General features: G+C 39.6%; 1 protein-coding gene across 1 annotated transcript; it reads left to right on the plus strand.

Annotated features, from left to right (window-relative positions):
* Positions 1 to 5,426: 5,426 nt before the first annotated feature.
* On the plus strand, positions 5,427 to 27,628 carry tup (LIM1_Isl and LIM2_Isl domain-containing protein tup). The gene is made up of 9 exons (XM_017146220.3): positions 5,427 to 6,019; positions 21,094 to 21,283; positions 22,244 to 22,374; positions 22,463 to 22,651; positions 24,459 to 24,579; positions 24,959 to 25,121; positions 25,181 to 25,396; positions 25,858 to 26,083; positions 26,147 to 27,628. The coding sequence occupies exons 1-9, from the start codon at positions 5,881 to 5,883 to the stop codon at positions 26,392 to 26,394; spliced, it is 1,623 nt and encodes a 540-aa protein (XP_017001709.1). The 5' UTR covers positions 5,427 to 5,880; the 3' UTR covers positions 26,395 to 27,628.
* The last annotated feature ends 244 nt before the right edge of the window (positions 27,629 to 27,872 follow it).

Raw genomic sequence — 27,872 nt, forward strand, 5'->3', positions numbered from 1 at the left:
ATCCCTTCAATACATAACTTAGCAAGCAGCCTCTTGCCTGTGGGCCTCTGTACTGTATTTGTTTAGGATCTCACATGTGTGCAGCTTGGCCACGTAATAAAAATTCAACAAGCTGCTTGCCAAGGCAGCTTACTGCCACCCATTGGGTACTTTGGATGGATTTTCCTGGGGAGAGTAGGAGGAGGAGGTCGTCTAAAATTCAGTGCTCGAATGCCAGTAAAATCGAGCAACCAACAAATTTGAAGCCCCGAAGCCGACCGCCCAAACTAAAGCCTCTGCTTAAACATTTAACAAACTGCAGGCCAAAAGCTCGACAGGCCGCGTTTGACTGACAGTTGACTGCGTTGTTCGTTGTCGGTTTTTGGGTTGTTGGGTTGGGCGGGTTGCCTGGGTTGTTTTTGGTGGCTGGGCTTTGCATATTCGAATTCTGACGCACAGAGAAAACCGAATGAAATATATTTTCCAATCAAATTGAAATGCAAACATGTGCAACGATTGTGTGGAATTCGGGGGAGTTGAGAGATAGATGGCTGGCGTGCGGATGCAGCCAGAAATTGGAATTGAAAAAGTCATGATAACAGAAAATTGCACGCTCTGTGACTTTGAATGACAGATGAGTTTTCCTGCGGCTGCAGCAGCAACAGCAAAAACAGGAACAGTCCCAGAAACTAAAACAACAAAGCGTTAACAATGAAAATGTCGCGCACGCGTTGGCCAAAAAAACAAAGAGCAAAATTTGGAGCGAGGAAAAACAAATGACAGCTGCAAAAATGGCAGGCGGAAAATAGCAAAAGCAACAATGACGCCTACAAAAACACCTACATCAAAGCAAATAGTGTGTGTGCGGGCGTACAATGCCTGGAAACTTAATTCAAAATCAACAACGGACAAGAAAATATTAAATTGGTTACAAGGGATATTGAACTCTTAAATACCCTCAATTAAAGACAATGTATGTACTTATATTTCCTGAGAAGAAAATATTCGGGGAAAATAAAGGGGTTTGTAAAGCATTGATTTTATTTAACCAAAAAAGACGCGGAGATCAAATCGATATGCGCGTGATAAATTTCTGGTATTTATACGCATATTTTTATTACCATGCATTTATTTCAATTGACGTAAATAAATACCCTTCATTGAATAATATTAAGAAAACTTAAAATTTTTGGAAAGACTTCTGATACAGGGCATCTCAAAATGGCGGAAACGGAAGTTGAGTTCGCCGAAATACGTTGACAATAAATGGAAACTGAGGACCTACCGTTTCGCATACAAAGCCCCAACCAAACCGAAACAAACTGAACCAAGTTGAACTGAAGGAACTCCTCCACGTAGTGTCGACCTTTGGGTTGCCTTTTTTTATTTCTTCGTTGGCCTAGCTGGCTGAATGACTGACTGACTAACTGACTGAATGACTGAGGGGCTGACTGGCTGGCCGGGTTGGCTGCTTCCGCTTTTTACGTTCATTGCCTCTGCCACAATTTTAATTTTCCTAATGGATATCGATCCCGGAGTCGTCGTCGCAGCAGCGGCAGCAACAACAAAACTGGCTGGCAAAAAGGATAATAGACTTCTTTATTGTGCATGCGACTCTATAAAAGTCAACTCCTGGACTTTGTTGTGTGCTCCGCTCCTGTTTCTCTCCTGTTTTCTCTCCTGTTGTGTTCTGTTGCTCATGCGAAAATCGAGGGGGTGGTGGCGAGGGAAGGTGGGGGGCGGCGGACACACAAACCAGGCCAGACACGAACACATTCAAACTCACCGAAGCACTGAAATAAAATAATTATTAAAAGAATGCTAACAATATACATATTTTTATTTGAACATCTATTACTTCCAAAATAAATAAAGCATTTAAAATTATTTAAAATTTGTAAATATGTTTTTAAATATTTAATAACTTTTTAAATCATAAAATGTATTTTAAAAAGATCGTATAACATTAAGGGCCGTTTTCTCGTCCGCCTGGTAAATTTTAAGTATAGTTAAAACTCTGATTTCTCATACGATTTCAAGGTTTTAACCCTACTTTAAATTTAACAAGCGGAAGAGAAAACGGCCCTAAATATTGCGTATTTTTGGAGAAATATTTAATTTAATAAACAAATTTTTGGATCAAAATCGAATGTATTTTTCTTGGTGCACACAAGCACACAGATAAGGCTGCATAAATACTTAAACAACAACCTCACACAATAAATAATCTGCTACGTCATGCAAAAGGGAAACTCCAATGGAGCTCTTTGAATTGCAGAGAAATGAAGGGGTTCCAAAGAGTTGGCAGACATTGGAAATTAGATTTCAGCCAGGCTTAGATAGTACCCCTACTGCCCCAACCCCTCCCACTTCCATGTAATCCGACCGCAACTACACATGCCAACGTTTATTCGGAATTCCATTTTACATCTGCCCCGGATCCGCCAAAGTGCGAAAATTAAATGAGCCACAAGTTAGAGCGAGAGGGCAAGGGATTTCCACACCTCTGTTTGTGTAGGTGTTTTCCCTAGTTTCCTCTGCCTCTATTTGCATACATTTGCCCAGTTCTTTTTGCCAAATATTTTTCGGGTTTGGATATTGCCTAAACCTCCATTTGGCTCCCATTTGTGTTTACTTTTATATTGGCATTTCTGTCTGAAAATAAACAAAATAGATTAGAATGGTTCGACAGATGATACTGGAAAATATTGGATACACGAAAGTGAAACTCAAGAAGGGACATTTAGGTTCGTTTTCTCGAACAAGTTAAACTATAAGTTTAGTTAAAAACCTTAAAAAACGTTTAGAAATTCAGAGTTTAAAGCCTAACTAAAATAACCCATAGTCCAGACAAATAAGATAGTCAATCATTTATGTAAACTTGGAACACCATAACCAAGAACCATGTCCAAGAACTTAGATGGTATTTATTTATCTATATTGTGTATGAAGTTTGTTACTCACCTCGAAATTAATCGAGATATTTATTTGCCTTTTATAATCTAATCAAAGATACGTAAATACGTGGTAATACAAAATTATAAATATGTCAATTATGTAAATTTCTGTTAGTAATATGTAAAAATAGATTTAGATATTTTAGATTCTTTCTGATCCATCAATTACAGACATCTCTTTTCTAATAAAATAAATGCTTGGGAGCTTTTTATACCTGAAGCTGCATTCCACTAATGTAAAAATGTATTTTTAATTACCCAACGAGTTTATCCAATCTTTATAATTAGCCGCCAACAATTAGAGGCAAGTAAAGCCCGGAACTTGTGCAATTAAACCAGGGACAGCGAACGGCAGTTGTCCATCAGTTAAGTTCATCCCTGGGCTAAGCAGAAAAATGCATTAAACAATGGCTAAAATGGCCGTCTCTTAATTTCAATTAAACGAAACGAAAAAAAAAACAAAACTATTTCAACCAACAAGTAGAACGGTATTCCACCATATCGATGCGCAGTGGCTTGAGTGACATGTCCTAATTCGTAAGCGTTGACTTTTACCGGCATTTCAATTAACCCAATTAATGGACGGGACCTAATTAAATTTTGAATTCATGCTGCCAGTGAACGCACACCCACACAGCCATCCAGTTGGCCAGCACACAGATACGGATACACACGGATATCAGTCAGCTGTTTCTGCTGGCCAGCTGTCTTTCGAGTGCGAAGGAGATGGCGCGAAAGCCTCGCAATTGGGGGGTGGTTGGGGGTGGTAGCAGTGGGTTAAGCCAGGGGGGAATGGGGTGGTGGTATGGCGCTGTAACAAGTATGTACTAATGTCGGCGTCTGGCTAACTGAGACACGGCTATGAATGAGTGTCCCGAACGGAGCAAGCGGGCAAACTGAAACTGAAGCTCGATGACCTTGATTATACAACACAGCAGCAGAAGCAAAGGCAGCAACAGCGGCCCTCCTCAGCCATCCACCCCATAATAGACCCCATTCCCAGCAGGGCCACTCCTTCAAAATACCCTACGTCAAATAAAAATGGCAAAAATAGTGAGCGGCTACAGGCACTCGAAAAAATAATAAAGAAAACATTACCAACAATCCTACACTTTTCCAAAAATAATTCTAATATGATATTATTTTTCCAAATTTTTCTTCCAAACTCATAATTTTGAATAGTTATTAATTAAAAAGAAAGATTCGATTCCTCACTTTAATATTTGAAGTGACACACAGATCAGTTTGATTTGTGCTGGTCAATTTTATCTTTTTGAAAGATCATTTTGATATAAATAAGGATTATGCCAATCTTATTTAACATTTTTTATTCAAAATATACTAGAATTGGCATTTTATATGATATGATAAAATATCATGTCGATATGTTTGAATCATAAATTTGACATAAATTATGATATGAGGTAGAATTGACCCTATTTCATTTCGAATTTTTTTCCTGTGCAAGAAACCATTTAAATACCTATTTTTTCGAGTGCACCCCAAGAGTCGTAGATGGTAACTTGTAACTGACATTACAACAAATCATCGGCCAGCAAATGTTGGCAACTGGGTGCCAAGTCAACGAACTGCTAACCGCAACACAGACACAAACCCCCGCCCACCCAAACACATACACACACCCAATGCCGTATGGGGGGCGTCATTAAAATTGCAACAGGGCCTTGAAGGAGCAACAGAGCCGGAGATTGAAGCGCTCCTCGAAAAACCAGAAGACAAAATCAAAAGATCAATAATTATTATGATGTTGCAGCACACCCGAAAACGAGACGCCTTCAGACCGCAAGAACCAAGTCAAGACGGGCAGGTGAGACAGGTGGGGGGAGCTTTGTCGAGGGTTGTCGGGTGAAGAAGCAAGGGGTTATAGCCGAAAAGTTCGACAAGCGCATTACAACAATTCCGGTGGCAGCGAAAAGGGGGTGACAGAGAGGTGCGCTTGCTTACAAGTGCAACCATTTTGTAGTACAAACTTCGAAAACCAAAAGCGAAATTGGCAAAACAAAAGGCCAGCAAGGAGCGAGGATGTGTGGCGTGTCCACCTCCTGACTGCCTCCATTTGTGGATTGTGGATCTCACAGCTGGAGTCATGCGCACTCCACCCAACCGATTGGCCCGCTTCGCCGCCATTTAGAAAAGGCCCTCTGGATCGAAAGGAAAGAGACGCGGATAGTGTGGAACAGGGACGGAGTGCCCAAACCAATGCCCAGAGAGCGAGTGCGACAAAAACACCTGTTCCTGTTTCGAACTGAACTCCCCAGATATGTTCAGAGTCAGCAGTCAGTCGGCTATGATATCCGAAAAAACCAAAGGCTCGGAACCGGTTGCAGCTGCACACCATACCCTCCGCCACATACAGCTAGTCGTGCTGCTCTGGCCAACAGAAGTATCTGCAAGATACATTTCGGGGTGACTGGCGGCTGGCCGAGAGGCGAACGGTACGGTACGGAAAACGACGACCGGTTTAGTCGTTCAGCAGTCTCCGTGCAGTGAGCATGTTCGTACGCCAGACATCGTCGTTGGTCGGTTGTCGTCATCGCTATCGCTATCGCTACTATATAGCCGTCGTTTCGCGAACATCGATCGTCTCGTTGCCGTTGCCGTCGCCTTTTCGGATGCGAGACTCTTAAATCCCTCGGAATCCCTTGAAAACAAAACGCGTGTGCGCACACAGATCCTATATCCTCCCATACGCAATAATCCGTAAATTCGTCGAAAAACCCAGTGTTCTGTGCGACGGCCATAATTGAGTAATTCAAGCAAAACTTCATGGAATAAATAACACCGTACAAGTGCCTTACAAAAATATATCTCTGCTCAATGCCGGAAACTTCTTGAGTCTGGCACCCAAAAGCGCTCGCTCTCAAGATCCCTAACCCACAAAAATCTCGAGTGTGCTTCGCCGAGTGTCCTGTCAGCCAAATATATGGTAATGGCAGAGATTGGTGGCCATTTGGCTCACCAGCTACCGTTGCACAATCACAACCACAATCAAACTGGATTACAGCCATCGCTGGTGATGAACCATCACCTAGATTTGGATTGTCATGGACACGATGTGATAAGTAAGTACCGAATGTCCCTAACATTCTTTCCCATTTCGAACGGGGTTCTATCCTTGAAAGAGAAGATATTTAATACTTGAGATAATACGATCATTATCAGGGACAATCTTCAAGAATAATACAATGAGATGTCTTTCTATAGTTAGGAGATGGGTCTTTTGTATCTTTCAGATACAATTGTTCATTCTAAATACTTTTGTGTCTGTTCAATAGTTGCCAATAGTCACCCTTGTACCTTATATATTACAAGCTATTGTAATCTTTTAGTTAATTATGATTGCCTTTTTCCAACCGTAATGTTTCTGGTATTTTGATATGTTAATATCCATTAAATGTATGGAAGAGTAACTTTAAATGTTATATAGATTAAACTTTTTATTCCAAAGCCTCAACTATCCATTTCAAACCCAGTTAATATCATTGCATAGATCAAGCAATCATTTACCGCTAATAAAGCTATTTAAAGCAGTTAATGACTTATTTATGGCTATTGTCGTAGTCTCCAAATAAAAATTGGCAAATTAAATTGTCATTAAAAAAGAGTGAAGCGTAGTGTAGTCACTGAGCTGTAACTTTCTCGATTCGTAAATATAAAAATCAAACAAAAAAAGCCCGTTTTGGGTATTAAAATCACATAAAATAGGTAAAAGTCGTGTTAACAAATGCTTGCACCAAAATTATAGTTGTAAACTTGTTTCGGTCATTGTAAAAAACCCAGAGATACCAGATATCAGAGATCAAGGCTTGGACGCAAAGGTTCCGAGCCGAAAAATCTTGAACTCTTAGTCAAGTTTATTTGTAATGAAGGTTAAAGTTATTTTTATACGAAAACCATTAAAAAGGTTAGGCACGCGTTGAACTCTTTCTTGCCTTGAGATTTTATATATTTGCCAATGGATGTCATGTGTACAAGGCTGAGGAATAAACCTTATAAAGAGATACAAAAGAAATGGAATATAAACAATTAAAACCGAGAAAATAATAATTAAAACTAATAATCTATAAATAATTTTTAGTGTGCAATTCCGCTGTCAAATTGGGCGATATCTTCTGCGACGATATCTTAAAGTTCAGATCTTTTTGAGCAACAGTCGTTAGCCGACTTATCGCTGCAACTTTTGTAATGGGCTTAGACCCAATCTCGACCTGTCATTTTTTCTTATTGTTCGGCAGTAACTTTTAAATTATAGCCTTATTTTATTTTAAGCACACTTTACATATAATATAAAAGCCAATTAACGGTTGAATGACATTTTAATGTTGAGCAATTAAGCGCGCGGCCAAGCAATTGCACGAAAAAAGCGAGCTGAAAATGATCAAAAATGTATCCCATGCGATAATGTGACAAATTTTTAACTAGACAAAGTTGTTAACCAAAAATGCATTTTATAAATTCATAAACCAAGAGTGTCATTAAAAAATGCTTTCTGTGTGCGACAGAAGTAGGAATATATTTTATTCAAATTTTATTTCGTATGCTAAATTGTGACAAATGTTTTGGCTGACAGTTGTCTAACCAAACGAATGACCGCAAAACACAAAAAAGCCAAACAAAAAATGGGCAAAAAAGAGGAAAACGTGAAAAATCATAATCATAAGCACAAAACACAATGGTTGGGGAGAATTGAAATATAGATGAGGCGGGAATAATGCAATATAAGCATTTGTATCCAAATGTAAAACATTTAAATTGCATTGAAATTTTGTAATTGTAATTTAAATTCAAATTAGTTGTCGGCCGTGAAGCGCTGCTAAATATTTAATGCCTGAACATTTTAATTTGAAAACTTTGTGAAAAGTTTCTGTGTGCTTAGTTTTTGTGTGTGTGTGTGTGTTGGCTGACAAAACTTTAAGTTCGAGTTTTTGTAGTTTCAAGTTGATATTTGAAATGAAAACAATTTTTGTAATTTTTGTTTTTCCTTAGAGTATCTGCCAGCTCCTCTCTCTTTTGTTAGTTCACTCGGTTCCGAAGCGAGTTTTGTTTGTTTGTTGATTTTTTGAGCGCTGTAAACATTTTAATGAGTTTTCCATGTCACAGACCCAGGCCTCCAGTCAACATGTCGTTGCTAACTTCTCAAGTAGTCGTTAAATTAATTAAATATAGTAGAAACAAAAAGAAATCGCCATCTGAAGTTTTGTTTACTCTCTATGCTCTATAGAAAATTAAGTCTCAAATCGTTGCATACATCAGGGCGTTGAACTAGTTTCGGTTTTTCATGTTCGTGGTGGCCATAAAATTGTACAACTTTATGTTGAGGACCATAAAAAATTGACAATTATTTGCGGCCATAAAAACCGAACGATTTTTATTTTTATAGTTTACCAATTAGCCAAAAATTTGAATAAAAACTGTGGGGGGAAGCTCGGATTTTGCCTTGTACATGTTCCCTAATCTAATTTATATTAATTCCATTTAAATTGCTCGCCAGCCCAACTCATCGTATGCTAATTTGTATTTTCGCTGTATAAACACAGAAATGAAAACAAAAACCTTTCGAAAGTTAATTGTGAAAAATTGATTGGGCAAATGTTTAGCCAATGCACAAAAAAGTTGAAATAATTTTTGGAATAATTTGTAAAGTGTCAATCGTGGGCCATATAAGGTTAAGTTGTCTGCGAACGACCGAAGAGAATGGAACCGAGCTTTCAGATGAGGCTGGTTAGTTAGCCATAGATCACAGATCTCTTGTTTATTTATAGAGTTGCCGAAACGTCAGTGAAAGGAATTGAGGTTTCGTATACGTAACGAGATTCGGATTAGAGTGCCATAAAATTAATTATATGACCATTCTAAACGAGCTTTGATCGAATTTTTATGGAATTTGGTATTGTTTTTGTGAAGTATTTTAATAGTTTGATGTTAAGGCATCGGTAGTTTCACTGAACTAAGGCTCAAAATTGATTGAATATTTGTTTTGACTGACACTCTTAAGCTTTAAATTAATTTATATTGAAATTTTGAAGGGAAAATTGTTTCTGAGATGTACTTAAATGTACTATTACAGTTTAATGATACTTACTAGTTTTTCTCCGCTTTAAATTAATATAAAAACCCTTTTTCAAAAATAATACGGCAGTGGTGACGTCAGAGAAGGCCACACCCATTAGTTAGCCAATGGCAGACAGACGTTATCTATATTTTACGAGTTCCTATCCAAATTCCTGTTGTCCCTGGCTGACATTTTTTGTTTCATTTGCCTTCCCGTTTCCGGTGAGTTTTATTTCGGAATCCCTGCTGCTGCTTGGGGTGTGATAAAGTTATTTAGGCGCAATCCATAAATTCCCGAGCTGAACCCAAAGACCCAAAAAGGCAGAGCAGACAGAAACGTAAATCCCAAAGCTTATCTGATTTTGCACTCCAGTCCCCGGCACTAGATCAATATGTTATGTTATGGCCGGAGTTTTGGCCGTACCTGAGATTTCGGACCCAAGACAGCTGTGCGCCTGCGCCTTGTGTCACCTCCAGTCCCCCGCCCTTGATACTCCCGGCATCATTTGAAATTTGTGTCTGTGTGCCACAACCTGGTCTAGAAGACAGTTGGCAGATATCAAAATAACTCCCAGCCTCCGTCCAGGTATATTTCCAATTCAGTTTGGAGTTTTGCCCTTTTTGCATTAATTAACAGCTCGCTGAGTTGAGAAATTAGAGAATTATGCCTGGAATTTCCGTTCGCTGATGAGCCAAATATAAACAGCTATATTGGAGGTCTGATTAGCTGATTAGTCAAGAAAGAGTCTCGGATGATAATAAAGAACGGTTGAGGATCATGGGAAAGCAAGTGAACTTGATTTTTTATTATTAAATATATTATGTGGAATTTAATTATACATTTAACAAAAATATTTGCATACTGACCTAAAAATCAAAAACCTTAAACTTTAAGTTTTACGAACAATTTAAAGAATTTTCATTCCTCCAAGCTTTAAGTATCGACCTTATTAAAGTGCTGACTCTGAAAATGCTCTCGGTTTAATGCAAATACTCCATTTTGTGTTATTTTTAACTGAAATGTTTTTAAAGCCCAGTGACTCCGCCGAAGCTCTCTAACCTAATTAATGCATTTCAAGATATTCTTAAAGCCCCGCGTCCGATGGAATTGGGCATATTAAAGCAGCCGCCTGCCTATTAAAGTGCAATTAAAATTTTTTTAATTCTCCGTGTTGTTTTTTTTCTCTCTCGCATTTTAAAGTTCATTCAAGGTGTCAGCAGCTTGTCAAGGTGAGAGGCGGCTACTGTTTGCTCGGCCAGAGGAAAAAATATTAAATTTCAACTGGGGAAATCGCCGAGAGAACCCAGGAGGGAGAAACCAGAGAAGCGGAGAACTGATAAATGTGCAGACCGAAAATTAGTTGGGAGTTAACCAAACAGAAAATAAAAGAACAACTGACGAGCCACGCCCGTTTATCGCGTGAGGATTGGAAAACAGGAGGAGCCCGGAAAATGGGAGTGCGGGGGAAAACTCGGGCCTCTCTCCAGGCGCTCATTAAGAGTGGCGAGCGTTTTGCATTTCCCGCTGGGATTTTCGGTGGAGCACCCGCTGTGCCATATGACACCTGGCCAAATACATATATAATACGGATACCATATATGTATATTCCTGAGTGCGGGGCGGCTCAGGAGCTCGGGAGCTCGGCAGCTCAGGTGCAACCGGGATGTATCCCCCGTGTGGCATTTTGGCGTGTTGCATGCAATGCGGTGGCCACTTTAATGGCGTCGTTTTTAAAGCTTTATTCGGGCCCATACCAACTCTAGCCGCTGCCTTTATGAGTGTCACTTTTATAACCCTTGTTTTAATGACTAATTAAGCATGAAAGACAATAAAAAGAGAGTCTTAGGTAAGAACCCTAAAAAACAGAACGCGGCCACAAGTGGAGGCTGTCTAGAAAAACAAACTTTTATGTGAGATCTATAAAGTCCTAAGACTTCAAATACTTGCCGCTGGCGTCAGCGATGAAGTAAGAGAATCCCAGACGCCACTTGAGCAGATTGCATAATCCAACCGACAAAAATCGAGATCAAATTGAAGAGCGGTAGTAGTGGCCATATCCCATTTCATTTAGGGGGTGCACCAGATCCATCTTGTTTGTTCATTTAGGGCCACTCCACTCAATGTCAAGTGGCCGCTTCAACAGGTTGGACCGCCCGCCGAGGTCCAGACTTATGAACCTCGGAAAGGCGAGACCAATTTCGAATGTCGCGCCACGGGGCGACTCATTCAGCGTTTTCGGTTATTATATATGCGTATATATAGATATTAGGGATCGGGACTTAAGGCAGACAAGTCGTAATGGCCAGACGGTAGCCGCAGCCGCAATTACCGTTAGTTACCTGACAATATTTTGACGGCACACCGTATCCCGATGGATGGTATAATGGTATATGGTTATGTCGGTCCGACTAAGCCATCTCAAACATCTCTACCTGCAACTCGGGCTTGCGGCTCATTATGTCAAATTGAAATGTTGCCACACGGCCAGACAGAAAGAGACAAAGTTGCCGTGGGGGAAAAGGAGGGAAGAGGCTCGGAAACAGGCCAAACAAGTTGCTGCCTCTATTTTACGGCCAAAACACCGTTGGTTTCTTTGGCTGCCACAAGCAGAGGAAATCATAACACTTCTCAAATTGGATCACATCAGAATCCATTTTTGTGTGGGAAGTAATCTTAAATTCGGATCTCAAACTTAGCAGTAATAAACTTCTTTAAATATTTGTTTTCATAGTATTTACAAACCAAACTTTGAAAAAAAAGCTCCATATACTTTAATGGTAACGAGTTATTTTAAATGATTTTTTAAAGAGTCTCGACAATGTAGCTAACCAATCATATCTTAATTCCTCCCACTACATAAATCCAACTGGCACCCAGGCGAGTGCCGTTGTAAACAAAATGTAGCTCATTATGTCAAATTGAATTGTTGCCTACCAGCCAAGCTGAAAAACCGACCAAACAAGTCGAAGAGTTTGCAGATCTCTCAATGACTGCCCGCCTTTATTTTGTATTTTTCTTTAATTTATGAGGAAGTTGGCGGCGAGCGTTTTGTCGCCGCCTAAAAGTGGGTAGACCACGGGTGATACATCTTCGCTGGCCGACCACACAGATCAGCAAGTGAATCATGCGGCTTGGGCGATGCAGAGATCAAGACCGAGGACGAGAACCCGAAACCGAATCCAAATCCGATTCCGAGTCCAAGTCCGAACCCGATTCGCAACTAGTCCGGGATAGTCGGGGAAGTTGAGAGCCAGAGGGACGAGAGGGAGGACCATAAAGCAGCCTACTTAAAATGCCATAAAACCGAGCAATTTATTGGAACGCAGCCAGGTCGGCAGGAATCGGATTCAGAATCCTCTCAATCCTCCATTTCGGACCTGCAATCGCATTGATTGCAGTCCGAGTTGATCTCTGGTCTTCAGGTCTGTGGTCTCTGGTCTCTCGTATCGAAACATGCCGCTGCGGTGCAAGGCTCCTTTGAAATTCAAATTTTATGAAGCTCATTAAATATAAATTTGTCGTTCGAGACTCTCCAACTGGAACACAGAGACAGAAACTGAGAAACTGAGAAACCGAGAGATGCAGGCTGTGTGTGTCTGCGTATACGACACCCAAATAAAATAATATAAATTAATTAACAAAACGAAGCCGAAATGAAGTTAAAAATTTGCATGAACACGGGCCCAAAGCCTTTGGCGGTCGGCGGTCTTGGATATTTCTCTCTTATTTCTTTTCTTTTTTTGTTTTGGAGTTGCGTGTGCGTAATCGGCCGGGGTTTTAAATACTCTATGGCAACAGGACCCCAACAATTTGGAGGGAAAAGGGGCATGGGCATCCAGGCAACGCGTTAAATGGGCAACTCGATCTTCGAGTGCCATAAAGCAGGCGGCGTCTTTTAATGAGGTCTTAAGTTTTTATAACGGTGTTGCTGCATCTCAGGCGGGGTTGTTCCACCTAGAGATATATGCTTTGACTTTGATTCTGACTGGGACACACCTCAAAATAGCATGGTCATAAAGAGTTGTAAAATCAGACAAGGCAAAGGGATTTTTTCTGCATTCTCAAATTGTGGATTTACTAAAAGTTATTAGTTATAAATAAGAAAAAAAAGAATTGAATAAAGAAACGTTTGAAAAATGTTATTTATTTAGTTTTTACAGCAAAAGGGCAAGAAATGCATCGTCCAAACCGAAACTAATAAGAAACTGCGGCCTTATTTATGTCGAATGAGAAAAAAAAAAATAGGTGGACCTGGAACAAGTACAACTGCCAGAACAACACCTCCAACAACTACAGGAACAACTACAACTAGCGACAATGTTCGAGTGCAAAAGGTGCACGCATGCGCAGTAACACCAAAAAAAAAAAACACTGAGAACCTGGCCAAAAGGCAAACAGAACCAGAATGTCCGGGCAAGGAGTTGAGAAGGTGGTGAAGGAGTTGTGGAACGAGGGGCAGAGGTCTACCTTTTGGTGTTGTCATGTTTGCGCAATATTTGCGACAAATAAAGCATAAAAACTGTTAAAGTTCACACGCATCAGGTCAAATATTTACACAAAAACAGCCGAGAAGAGACAACAACCAAAGGCACCAACAAAAGCGAGCCAAAAACAACATCGGCAATGCAAAAATGTGGTCAAATCGCACACATTCTAATTAGCCAAAAGCCGAAAGCAATTTCTGATAAACCAAAAGCCATAAAAAATTGGACAAATTAAAACGGCAAAATATGGATATGCAAAGCCAAGTGGGAATTTAAAAAAAAACGCAAACAAAATTATGCGCTAAAAATGCAAAAACGCAGCTGGTAAAAAACTAAAATGGTCACTAGGAAAATCAACAATCAAATGAGTTAAACAATTTGTTACCACAAACCCGTTTTGTCCCAAAAAGGCTAAACTGCATCGAGAAACGCAGTTTTTCCTCAAGTGGTTTTTTGTCAGTGATTGTTCTTTGTGTGCGGCTCTCTTTAATTGCAGTCAAATCAAAGTCAGATTTTTGAGGAGATTTTTGTTCATTACTGACATTAATTTGACACTTTGAAATGACGGCTCGGCTTGGCTTTCTCCTTTGACTGAGGTGCGGTTGTTTTTTATTTTATTTTTATTTTTCCCTTTACTTTGTTTTCTGAGAGGGGGCGCCTTGTGTTAAAACACCATAAATAAATGTCGCCCGCTTATCGCTGGCCGAGAATCCTGCGTCGGCGTCCCCATCGAAAGACAAATGCGTTGTCAACGCAACCTGCCTAATAACCCATCATGATCATCACTTAACCGGGCCCGAAGAGAAGCCCCAGACGCTGCGATTCTGGCTGCAGCCGAGGCCCAAATGAAAAAAAGACACTATCGGTTCTTGTCATCTGTCGGCGACATGCAGCAAAAGAGGGGCAAGGCGATGGGAAAACAGAGAAGAGAATGCACGTTGAGAAAACTTACCTGAAATCTAAGACATTTTCTGTAAAATATATGTTTTTGAATACTTTTGAGGCCTATTTATCAATACATCTTCGCTGAAATTAGGTAATCAGGTACTATTTAATTTTCAATTTTAAAATTTACTTACAATATTATGGGATATTAAATGATTTTTATTTTTATAAGTTGAAGTTTAATATTTTATAGTCGCAGCTTTAAAATAATTTTTTTAAACTGCTATCAAAATATTTTATATTTTATTGTTAAGTGAGTTTTACTATTTAATTTATAGTTCCTCGTTTCTTTAAGTGCATAGAAGAGAACCAAGATTCAAGCCTCGATTCTCGGGCACATCGGCATTTTGTTTTCAGCCGCCGACACACAAAAAAGGTCATTTCCGTTCTTCAGCCAGCTTGCAACATGCAACAGCACACAGCAGCAGCAGCAACACCAACAGCAACAGCAACACCAAGAGCAACATCCACAGGCACGGCAGCAACATCGAGCTGTCTCGCTCGCCGGAGTGGGGATGTGGCATAAATTGTTGCAGGCCCATGTCCATTTTGAGTCCAGGCACTCTTTGATGTCGCGCCTTCAGCAGCCGGCCGATGGCATCTCCCCTTGTCGAGTATTCAAATTTGGCTTCAATAAAACGACAGCCAACACCACCGCCAATAGCGGCATCAGCAGCAGAGCGGCAGCAGCAACAAAAACAAAAACCAAAACAGCCACAACAGACGTATTCAGTTAACTGCGACGGCCAATTCGAAAATCAAACACTTCAAAGTGATTGCCTGGCGGCGGCTTCTTTTGGTTGTTTGGTTTCTGAGCCCCTTCTTCTCCTCATTGTTGATTCTTTTTTATATGCATATTTGAGCAGAAGAGTCAGTTTGCATTGATCAGTTATTGGCTGCGCTTGCTGGGTTACACAAACCAATATTGGGGATGGCTGCGGGACACGAAAAGAGGTTAATTAGGTAAAAAAAAGTATTAAAGTACATAAATGTAAGAAAGCTCAGATGAAATATTAATAAAATAATTTATTTTTTGGGTAAAATTCATACAATTATATGTATTAATATGTATATGTATTAATATTTTAAGTGATAATATTTACCCATTATTTATTACGAAAGGACAAAAAGAACAAAAAAGTTAAATCGATATGCGTATGGTAAATGTTATGGTATTCGCATATCTTTTTTACAGAAATATCTCTCTTGAAGAGGGTATCAAATTGAGTTGTAGCAATTAACTTAAGCTTATAGTCTCTTGTCCATAAAGCAGCAAACATATTTTGTAAACTATTTAGGTAAGCTATTTTCGGTATTATAATTTTAATTGCTTCGCTAAATCCAGAAACTCAATCTCTCTGAATTCTGCCTCCAACAATCTGGTGTAATCTCAGTTTGCTCCCCTATTTTTGACTTCCTCCGAACCAAATTCAAAACACAGCTTTTATTAACCCCCTTTGGTATTGTGATTTGTGTAATTAATTAGGCAAATTAATACCCAGACAGAGTGAGAAGGATAGACCCACAAAATATCGATCGAGATAACTCAGTGGGGTATATGGTCTTTTTACCTTGGCCAAATGTTTGCCACCGGCTGAATTAAGATAATGTTGTCCATTGTCAAAGCAACTGCACAACTGCACTTAATTAAGCCAACTTAAGTGAGAGCCAGAGATTCAAAATTCCCAAAACTACAGACACAATTGGAGGTATCAAAGTCTCGGGGACAAACAAATCACAGACCGCAAAACTTCCTTTGAAGTCGTTTGGGTGTGAGGGAAGCCAGGGATTGTCCAGCCCACGCTCGAAAGACAATAGCCTGGCCAACAAAACATGGCCTAATCAGTGGCCAGGAGCCCCACTCCCCTCCTTGTGAGCTCCCACTTCCAATCCCTGTCCTGCTCTCGCTTTCGTATCTACAAAATTGATGAGTCTGTCAAAATGTGAATTCGAATTGTCCAGCCAGAGGAGAAAAGAAGGAAAAAACACAGGAACATCCAGAGGGGCACGTGTTCCGAAGTTTCGTCCTCGCCGCCTGTCATCATTAATTTTTTAAATCGTTCCACAGGTAACCAAAAATAAAACAAGACAGAAATGAATGAACCTCAACTTCAGCTCGTATGCGAGTCCCACAACAGCTTCCAGGAAAAATGACAAATTTTCCAAGAAGTCACGAGCTGGTTGCTCTCCTCAGTTTGGCACTTTAGCTAGTATTTAAAAAAATATTTCTTATATTTTATATTTTGAAAAATATATCTAAAGATTAAACAGAGTCTTAATATTACTTTGAATAATTTTATAAAGAATCAGGTAGTTAAACGGATCCAATATTAATGTGTTTAGATTGATTTCTCTCGGTGTACTCCCACCAACGTTTATGATCACGCGAAATTCCTAGTTAAATCCGAAAAAGAAGCGGCACTTGCTATCCCACTGAAAAGCTATACTCGGTGTGTGACTGCGCTTTGTATTTGCCTTATAACAAATATGCCATAAATCAAAGGGTTGCCTTGCCCCCACCCCTGTGCTTCTTATCCCCACCCCTTTGCAAAGACACAAACAGTAGTGGCTTTTGAAATCGCGCCCATATCCGGCGGAGCTTCCATAATTTTTCGCCCCTCATTTGCGTTTGTGGCCAAGAGTGGAGAGCCTGGCCAAAACGTATCTTATCGATGCTTTGCATTTTGCATGTTGCCCCTTGTCGAGCAACAGCAACAGTAAGGAAAAAAGAAAAACGAAAAACCTAAAAAAAAGAAAGAAATAAAAAAGTGGAAACGAAGATGCTGGGCAGCCATTGCAATGTATCTGTATCTGTGAGCGTGCGTGCTGATGTATCTGTATCTGTGAAGTAGCCCGAGTTGATTTGACTGCAATTTTACTTGTTCCCTCATTTTCAGCCCCCCTTTTTGTGGCCTTTGAAAGATTGCCGACATTGATAAGAGCCAGAGAAAGAGATGGGTAGTAAAGAAGAAGTAGAGAGAGAAAGAGAAGGAGAACGAGAGGAGGACTGAGGGACATCCACTATCTTTAATTCACTTCTTGGTGGGCGTTTCTTGGCACGAATTCCTTGATATGTTTATTGCTTAGCCATCAATTTCCCGGAGATCAATAGATCAAGTCCAAATCAAAGCCAGCCACTTCTATCAATCCATCAAAGACATGAAACTTTACTCGTGTAGTTAAGATAAAGGTCCATTTAATTGGTCACGATGCTCATTACCATGAGTTTAAAGTTTAAACAAAACAGAAATTAAATTAATTCAAAACGAATTAAAAATAAAAATGCCTGAAGGTCTGAAAACTAAACATACAAAATAAGATATAAAAGGAATAGTTAATTTAAAAAACTATTTTAATTAATTTCAATTACAACATTAAATACTGGTTTAAATAATAAATAATAAATACGCCTTTAAAGAAATCCCACTTTTACCCCACTTTTGCAAAATCCGTTTTATTTGAGCATTTTAAAGACATGCCAATCACAAGGAACCCAGTTAGAGACCAACTGTCTGAGTTCCCACAGAACCCCTCAGCAATATAAAACACGGTTTTTCCTTTTTCCGATCGACAAACAATTACATCATATGCAACTCACATAAAGGTTGCGGAGGTCAAGAGCAATGGCCAAAAAGGTGCGGCCATTAAAAACTTGAACACCTTTCAGCATAAAAACGTGAACATGCCCCACCAAGATCAAGTGCCAGTGCTGCTGGCATAGAGTCATGGAAAATGTTTCGTTATTTAAATGGGAGAGATATAGAGTAGGTTTGGGCGAAATAAGCAAAGAGTGAATGAGTGAATGAATGAGGAAGAAACAGAAGTGACAGACAAAAATGGGAAACACGCAGCTTGCGAAGCGCTTTCCTCGTTAAAAGTGAAAAAGCCGCAGTTGCCGCATGTGCCACAGTCCCTTTACCACGCATTAACCCCCCGGTGCCCCACCTTAACCCCCGGCACCCCACATTTCACTCACCAGGCGAAACCGCCGACACAGTCGAAAAATTCATAGACGACAACACGAGACAAAATTGCATTTTGGTCCAATGTGTGCCGTACTGAAAAATCCAAAAAAAAATAAAAGAACCGCGGCGCGTCAACCCCCAGGAAAAAAGGGGCGGGGGTGCTTCGAGTGGGTGGTGGGGAGCCAACAAAATGGCAACATAACATGCAAAAGATACGCCACAAAAGCGGAAAAACCCCCCAAACGGAAAAGCAACACACAGGCGCAGGAGTTGCGCTTAAATTCCCATTACAGCCATAATGGCTGCGGCTGTGTGAGTGCGTGTATCTGCGTGTGTGCGTGTGTGCGTGGGTGCCAAAAGAAAAATGAAAACGAACTGCGCAGGATCATTAAAGCAACAGAAGCTCCAATCCCTGCCTCCCCTTCTCCCCGCACAGGACCAAGCAATACATACATAGATCCCAAAATCACACGGAAATTCACACAAATACCAAAGGAGGAAAAATACTGGCCAAAGGAACGAACGCACAACAAAAGAAGCTGCCAAATAAAAAAATGGCAAAAATGGTGGCTCCCCAAAAACACGCGCACTCACATGTCCATATAGGGTAGCATTATATGGCAACATTTTGAAGGCACAAAATATACAAAGAAAAACAAGAAAAAGGCGCACATGCCCCCAAGCCAAGGGGAAAGAAAATAAAAGAAAAGAAAGAGATACGTAGCAATTGGAGGCTGAAACATGGAAGTAAATGCCGGCTGTCCGTCCGTCCGTCTGTCCGTCCAGCTGTCAGTTTGTCCGCCTGTCTGAATCCGAATCCCAAGTACTTGGAGCTTGAAGAGCAACAAATACAAGTCAAGTACGAGCTATAAAGATCAACTAAAAAATACCCTTAAATTTTTTTTAAAGAAATAATTAAATACAAATTAAATTCCTGAAATAATTAAAATATTTTATAATAATAAATAACAAAGATTTTAGAAATCCACAAACAATCTTAAAAATATAAATCGAAAACTTAAAAGTTTATTTATGACCCCTTACGTTTCTCGTACATTTTATAAGGTTTTCTAAAAATCAAAATTAATGATTATAATATCCCAGCAATTTTAAATTATATTTCCAAAAATAATTGAATCATTAATCAAAACATATTTGTAAATTCATAAATTTATTATTTTAATATTTCCTTAGCTAAGGTGATCTCAGCAAACCGCTTGCCAAAATCTCTTTGCCCTGTTAGAGAGTATAAGAAAAAATATAAACCTACAAAAATTGGCAAAAAATAAGGAAAAGAATATACAGAGGGAACAGCAACAATAAGAACAACAACGGCAGCAGCAACTTGTCTGCTCCGCCTTTATAAATAATTCATGTGTAGCTACAGCGAGTGCGAAAGATACGCCTGATATATATACACACCCTGGGCCCCCAGCCCCGCCCCCTCAGACACCCGGCCGCCCCTCACCGCCCCTTCTTCGGCCCCTAACCACTCCCCAAAAAAAAAGAAATACCCAGATACGCGGCCACGTTTAAAGATACAAAGATACAAGCAAGGCAACAGATACAGATTTTATCTGTGCACAAATGTGTGTGTTGGCGATTTTTTTCTCTGTTTTCCGAACGTGTGTGTTTGTGTGTGTGGGGCAACGAAACATTTAAAACGTGCTAAACGCGCGTCAAAGTTTTTCTTAATTTTTCAACAGCAGCCGGGAAAAAGTTTTCCTTTTTTTGGCCTCCCTGCCAAGGATTACAGCAGCACATAGTCGGAAAATGGGGGCTGGGGAGGGTGTGGCAAGTACATAATGTGGCAATGATTGCATTGATTTTTTTCCTCATTCCTTTGCCAGCCAAAGTTTGGCAAAAAAAAAAAGGAAAAAGAAAAGGAAATAAAGCATGAGACGAAGTGGTGGGGAAAATGGTCAACTTAAATACTTGAAAATGGTTGCTGCGTTTCACTTGGCTTGGCCAGGATTTATGAATTTTTCAAATGCTTTCCCCCTAGAAAAACGGCGAAGAGCCATCCGAGAAAGGGAAAAACTTTTTGGCAGTAAAAGTTTTGCCATCGCAGTCTCCTGACTGCGGACTCCGGAGAGTGCGGCACTTGGGTAAACAGGGAAAACTCGGATTATTTGATAACAGTTTGTTAATTAGCGCCGTCTTTGGTGTCTCACTTGCTATTTGTTTACGTTTCCAAAGGCATAATTGGCGAAATGAATTTAAGTTTGTGCCAAAAAATAAAAACTGAACAGGCAAGCGAAAATTGAAATGATGTGGAAAAGTTTTTAGAGAAACAAGCTAGTTGGTGGCTGTTACTTTTGCCGTCGGCAAATACACATTTCATTTTTATTCTTGTAGCCTTGTTTTTATTTTTTAATTTTTATCCAAAGTGGCAAAATAAGAAAAGATTCCTTTTCAATATTTTACAATTTTAATAAACTTACTTAAGCTTCCCAATGGTAGAATAATATAATGTAAGCATGTACTCTAAAATATTAAATATTTTGTAAATTCCTTTAATTAGATTTTAAATATATTTTAAAAATATGAAATGAATATGTTTGAAACATTTTAATTTATATACTCAAACAAAGTTTTTTTGTGAAAAATATTTTTTAATCACCTTTTCACACCTTTGAGAAATATTTTTTAAGAAAAAAGTTAACATTAATTTTATTTCCTTTTTTCAGAAAAACAACGGCTATCTCACTGCGTTGGCTGTGGCGGCCAAATCCACGATCAGTATATCTTGCGGGTTGCCCCCGATCTCGAGTGGCATGCGGCGTGTCTGAAATGCCAGGAGTGCAGGCAATTCCTGGACGAAAGCTGTACGTGTTTTGTGCGCGATGGCAAAACCTACTGCAAGCGTGATTATGTTAGGTGAGTTTAAATTTTAAAATGGGTCATATTAGTAAAGGCTTCACATCCCCAGCCTCACGTCTTAATTTGTATACTTTAAAGTACAAAACCCATTGAAACTAGAATATGCTGGGGCCGACATTATCTAATTTCCACTCAACCCAACTGATTTGAAAGCTATTTGCTCAGCCCTAGGCACACACTCCATGTCATGCGCTTGGCCTTTCCACTTCCAATTGTAGCGTCCGGCAAACGTTTAGTTTAGGCCTTGTTAGCCCAGCCAATTAGCCCGCCGATGCCAACAAAAAAAAGGCAAATACTCAAATACTATGTTCTAATCAACAGCTGGTCCAGTAGCCGTAGGACCGTAGAACCCATCGGAGATTGGGGTTCGGGTTTCATCATCGCTAAATGTATGACGTGCAATAAAAACGCCGTGTTTGGGTCTTTTTTGTTTTGCCATCGTAAAGCCGGCAACTGGCGAACGGCAAACGACGACCGGCGACCAAAGTCGCAACTATTTGCCATGCAAATCTTTGAATAATTGATTAACACGTGCAAAGCTATAAATTAACACTTTTCCACAAGCACACACACACTGCACGCTCAGATGATTGATGAACACTCGCCTCAGTCATCGATGTCGGCACTGACAAAAGAATTTTATTTTATAGCCATAAACAAGCTCGTCGAACACCCCCCTCCGAAATTCTCCCGTCGGTGAACTTATTCAAGGCTGTTTACAGGCACTAATCATGGGATCTTTGTTCAATTTTGGGCATCTTTTGTAGCCCAATATAAAATATGTAATCTTTGAAATATATTTATTTTATATATGTTAAAAATAATAAAACTAAAGTTAATATAAGCGTTATAAAGAATATTGTAAATATCTTGAACTTTATATAAATAAAATAAAATTTCTAAGATTTCCACTCTTTATAATTATTCTAAAATGTGCTTCCCTTAAAATATTTCCAGGTTATTTGGTACAAAATGTGATAAATGCGGCAACTCCTTCAGCAAAAATGATTTTGTGATGCGGGCCAAAACGAAAATCTTTCACATCGAGTGTTTTCGATGCTCTGCGTGTGCGCGACAATTGCTGCCAGGTGAGTTTATTATTTATTTACCTAATACCCATCCCCATCCCCCCTTTATTTACCCAACAAATAACTGACTGTTTACCTGGAATTTTAGGTGATGAATTCGCGTTACGCGATGCCGGAGCTTTATATTGCAAGGAGGATCACGATGTGCTGGAGAAATCGTCGCAGAGCAGCCTCACTTCTTCGTCGGTGGAGAGCAACAACAATATTAGCAGTAGTAACAACAACAACACCAACCTTAGCAATAACAACCATTCCAGCGAATTGGGTTCAATGTCAGGTGAGTGTCGCTTTTGGCCCTTGATTTAGCCCCTCAAGAGGCCCTTCGAGTGGGGGTGGCTTTTTGGGGCATGATTTCTTGGGGTTTCGGATTTGTTTATTCACTATAACAACCCTTCATCTATGGGTCTTCAAATTGGGGATGCTCTGGGTGCCTGAAAGTATTCCCATTGTTTGCCCTTTTAGTTGACAGTGTAACTAAATATTTTCTCGTTAGCTTCCTTGTTTTGCGTTATATATTTAGCCATCTTCTATGCCAACTCATTCATCAGCTTTGTTGTAACTGAAAGTAATATAATACATTTTGTTTTTTGAAAGAAAGTCAGTTATTTTCCCCTTCTTGATATAATTACCAAACTAAGCTTCAGAAATTTAAAGAAATAATCCTAATTATTCCTAGAATAATCTGGAAAGGAAGAAAAAGGTGCTCAATCCTATCTGGTTCTTATTTGCAGCAACTGCAATACTGTGCCATATTTTATGGAGCTTACAGTATCCAAAGACATTTTCCTTCCACTATCGACCATTTGAATTCCCCCGGGGCGAAAAGTCAACCCATTCGGTCGCCCATTTCCCCGCCTTTTCCACTCGCTTTCCACCGAAAAGATTGCCAATCCTAATTAGCCCAAATTGGTCTGGTTCTGTGAATGGAAACGGGAATGGTGATGGTGATGCACTCGGTTCGGCATCGAACAAAAGCGCTGCGCTCGTGTTTTGTTCTTAGAAAAACAGCGTTACATCCTTGTAAGCGATATAGCAGAGTCAATAGAAATCGGCAAACGTCAAACAATGTACGACAATTGTCAAACCATATCGTCAACATAATCTCATTGTTTAACCAGAACGGAGAAGAACGAGGGAATGGAGCTGGAGTCGTAGGAAAAGGCACCTTATCAACATGGGGCGGCGATGTCAAACGATGGATGCCAAACGTGTGTGGCGGTAACCATCCACCCCGCTTCCCCCCTTCACCACTATCATTTTGCAAAGGGTTCCAAATGAAAAAGAAAAAAATAGCTGCCAGGGCAAACAAAAACTCCGCATTGCATCGATGCGTTCAAGCGGGCAAACATTGACAAGCAACTTCTTGGGAATCGGACTTTTGTTTGACTGACTTCGATCGACGGATCGATGGATCGACGGGTCGTATGATCAATCAGCCAGTCGGATAGCCGTAGCGCACCATTCATAGTTCCACTTGTCGGATTGTTTGTTTGTGTTCAACTCGAAAACGGCATGCAGTCTGGTCGAGTGTTTGCCAAACCGCAGCGGTCGCGACTCTTTGAAGTTCGGCACTGGGAGAAATATGTTAATTTCTATAGGATATTTGGCAAAAATAAGAAGCGGAAAATCTTTCAAAACTATGTATTTTCTTACCGCATTTTTAAATGCCAGAAATAAAACATTGACTCATTTTGGTAATAGTTTTTGCCAATTTGCAACCCTCGATAAGAATAGAATGAGAGAAAATTCCTTCAAAAGAACCACACCGCCTCGATAGAAATCACCTAAAGATCTGTACGATCTGTACTAGATAACGCCTTGTTTCGGGGGTTGTGAAACACGACTTAATTACCAGAGATCGATGCCAATAGGGAAACGCGTGCGCCTTTGATCTCCGAATTCCGAATTCTACGCATTTGGCGATACTTTTGGGTGCAATTGTAGTCGAACAGAAATAAAATAGAAACAAGAAAACCAAGAGCAAGCGAGCAATCTCCGAAACGGCACTTCAAAGTGTTTCTTTTTATGCCAAAAATAGCGAACAAATTGATGGAATATCTCCGTATCTCTATATTTCCATGCAGATTCTGGCAGCGAATCGGGCTCACACAAAAGTATTAGGGAAAAGCGACCCTCGGGGCCTTCGGATGGCAAGCCAACGCGAGTTCGGACCGTGCTCAATGAGAAACAGCTGCATACGCTCAGGTGAGTAACCTCTACTAAGGGATATTAAATAGTTAATATTATATTGCCTTTAAAAAGATAAAAGTAGATAAACTCTACATAATTCTGTTCTTAAAACTGCAATGTTAATATTAGACTAATTTTAGCCCATATTATGATCCCAACTATTCCAACTAAAAATTCAATTAAAATGTGATAATAATTTCGAATTCTTTTGTGCCTTACAAATAATAATATAAAGGCATTTATTATATTATTATTTGGCAAAAAGAAATATTTATTTTTTTGTAAATTTTATAATTAAAGCAGATTATCACAAATCAAATAGAAAATAAAAGCTTCTCATTTTACTCCCTTTTTATTTAAACAGAATTATTAACTGAATTTCCATTCATTTTAGAACCTGCTACAATGCTAATCCGCGACCTGATGCGCTCATGAAGGAGCAGCTGGTGGAGATGACGAGCCTTTCGCCGCGAGTCATCCGCGTGTGGTTCCAAAACAAGCGCTGCAAGGACAAGAAGAAGACCATTCAGATGAAGCTGCAAATGCAGCAGGAGAAGGTAACCACACCCCTTCTATATAATGGCTCAAAAAGTCTAATTTCGAACTATTATTTCAGGAGGGTCGCAAGTTGGGCTACGGCGCAATGCAGGGCATCCCCATGATCGCCAGCTCCCCGGTTCGACATGACTCCCCTCTGAATCTTCAGGGTCTGGATGTGCAGACATATCAACCGCCTTGGAAAGCCTTAAGCGACTTCGCCCTTCACGCCGATCTCGACAGCAATGGAGCGATCAATACCCACACGCCCGCATTTCAGCAACTGGTCAATCAGGTAAGCATACATATAAGGGATAACTGTGGAACCCTTTTCTAAATATATAAACGTAAACCATTTCCAAACATAATGAGCAACGGGTTTAGTTTGTTTTTAAGGCAAATCAAATCGATAAAGTAGATTGCATAATGTTTAATATTCCTGTTTGCATGAAAATATTTTAGACAATTTATAACTGGTTTGGATTCATTATGAATACGTGAAGAATAGAAATATTGGAAATATTTATAAAAAATATATGTACATGTCAATGAATTTCTAAGACGATGATGAATGGATAATAAATGAGTTGTTGAGTTGTTATCACCAACATGACTTTGAGTATGTTTTAGTCTTGTGTTTAAAAATCGCATTTTTATTGACTAGTTAGGCTTATAGATATCTTATTAAAAATTAATAAAAATCGATTCATTAGTGAAGTAATACTAATTAGTTATAATTATTTCTTTGTTAAACAGATGCACGGCTACGACCTAAACGGGATGCCCATCCTGCCGCATCCGCACTCGCATCCGGCTCAAGGACCTCCCCACCAGCACCCACCGCCCCCCGGCGGACCGCACAATCACCAGAACCAGCAGCCGAACCAGCAGCCCGGAGGCAGCAGCCTGGACTCCGGGATCACCTCGCACCACCATCCGGACAGCACCGACTCCTACGTGACCTACCTGGAGAGCGATGACAGTATGCAGGGCAGTCCGTAGACAATCGAACCGAATCTAATCCAGCTTCTTTTGTTGCTCCCAGAATCCAAACTGGCGCTGACCCCGTCGTCCTCTTCCTCGGCCTCGGCGGGCACATCGATCTCCTCGCCGCCATCGGGTGTTGGAGCAGGGGGTGGTGGTGGTGGTGGTGCCGTGGGCGGTGGTGCTGGTGTCCTGGGGCTGGGCGTGGGCGTGGGCGTGGTGGCCAATCAGTCGGCCACCGAGCAGCTCATGCAGATGCTCCAAAAGGTAACCGGCTCCGCTTCCCCCGCCTCGCATGCGGTTCTCTAAAAAGCAAGAGGGGAGAAAGGGGCGTGGCAGGAAGCTGGATCGAAAGGAGCTACAGTCGAACTTCACTAGCTCGAAAAGTTGTCATACAAAAAAACACAAATTTTGTATTCAAACAAACCGAAGTTCAAAATTAATTAAGAAAGAAATATAAATCACTTGAGTTTTTTAATTTGTAATGAAAAGTTTCGTCATTCTAATATCACACCAAGTATCAATTTAACCTTTCAAATATTTTCATTAGTTATAATAAGTTTATTCAGTTAGGGAAGTTCGACTGTATTTGGGGTTGTGCAATTGTTTTTGCCCGTATTTTTTGTACTCTACTCATTTGTATTCTGTAAATTTAATTTAATTTTGTTTGATTCGGTGCCAAAAAATAGTCTGTAGGCCGTTGGCATTTCGGGGATAATCTGGCTCTGGCTCTCCGGCGCAGTTGCAAATTTCGTTATGTAACATACACTTTTGTTGTTGAGTTAAAAAAAGAAAACATGACAAAAATTAAATTAAAGTAAGCTAAACAAAAATGCTCACACACTTGAAAAGTTTTTACGATAATTTTTGACACGAAAAAAATTATGATAACAAAAGGAAAACAGTTACTTCGCATCAAGTAGGGAATTTCATTAAACATAAATTTGTAAATAACTTTTATATATAAACAATAAACGAATATATTTTCATTCAAAATGCAAAAAAGCGATCGTAAGCATTCAAAAACAAAAAGAGAAACTGACTCGTGTGTATTATATGGGAAAGTAAGATTCGAGGGGTAGCGATTAAATATAATGGCGCACTTGGCAAACTTGTAAATCGAATTAGCAACAACAGAAGCAACTACGTCTAAGTTCGTAAATTGTATGGCAAAAAAAAAAAACACAAAATTATTATAAATAAATAAATGCAGGAGAGGAAGATGTGGGGAACTTTATGTAAGTGAGAAACAAAAACTGTAACTAAATCTAGACTTATTTGTTAGTTTTAAACATTTCCGAGGAGCATTATAAGAAGAGGGAGACAACAAATCCGACAGCGGAAGGGCAAGAGAGAGAAAGCGAAATGTACCAAGGATGTTGATAAGCTGTTTCGTAAAACAACTAATGTATTTTCAATAATATTTAACTAATATTAATAATAAACAGTGCATAAGTAATTTTAGTAACTATAGAAAATGTTTAAATGAAATTACAAACGAAAATAAAACCACAAAAAAACAACACACAAAATAACATTAAAAGAGGTGTTTTATTTTTAAAATAAGAAAATGTTTAAAAATTGGTAAGTAAGTAAGAATAAAATAGCTGAAACTTGGAGCCAGAGACAGGAATACTTACATTTTTAATTCATAAATGATTTTTATTAAATAAAATGGAACTTGGTAAAAATAACAGTTAAATCAACATTTATTAAATTTCATCAGATATAACTGTCAAATTGGTTAATTCCTGGAGTGTGGTAGCTATTAGAGGAAGGTGAGTTTC

The sequence above is a fragment of the Drosophila takahashii genome, chromosome 2L (assembly GCF_030179915.1).
Source record: "Drosophila takahashii strain IR98-3 E-12201 chromosome 2L, DtakHiC1v2, whole genome shotgun sequence".
Lineage (NCBI taxonomy): Eukaryota > Metazoa > Arthropoda > Insecta > Diptera > Drosophilidae > Drosophila > Drosophila takahashii.

What these genes read in the sequence shown, in the direction of transcription:
- tup (XM_017146220.3), top strand. Translation starts at nt 5,881, where the DNA reads ATGGTAATGGCAGAGATTGGTGGCCATTTGGCTCACCAGCTACCGTTG. An exon ending in TGCAAGCGTGATTATGTTAG is followed by an intron (nt 21,284 to 22,243) that starts GTGAGTTTAAAT and finishes AAATATTTCCAG; the next exon opens with GTTATTTGGTACAAAATGTG. An exon ending in AAACAGCTGCATACGCTCAG is followed by an intron (nt 24,580 to 24,958) that starts GTGAGTAACCTC and finishes CATTCATTTTAG; the next exon opens with AACCTGCTACAATGCTAATC.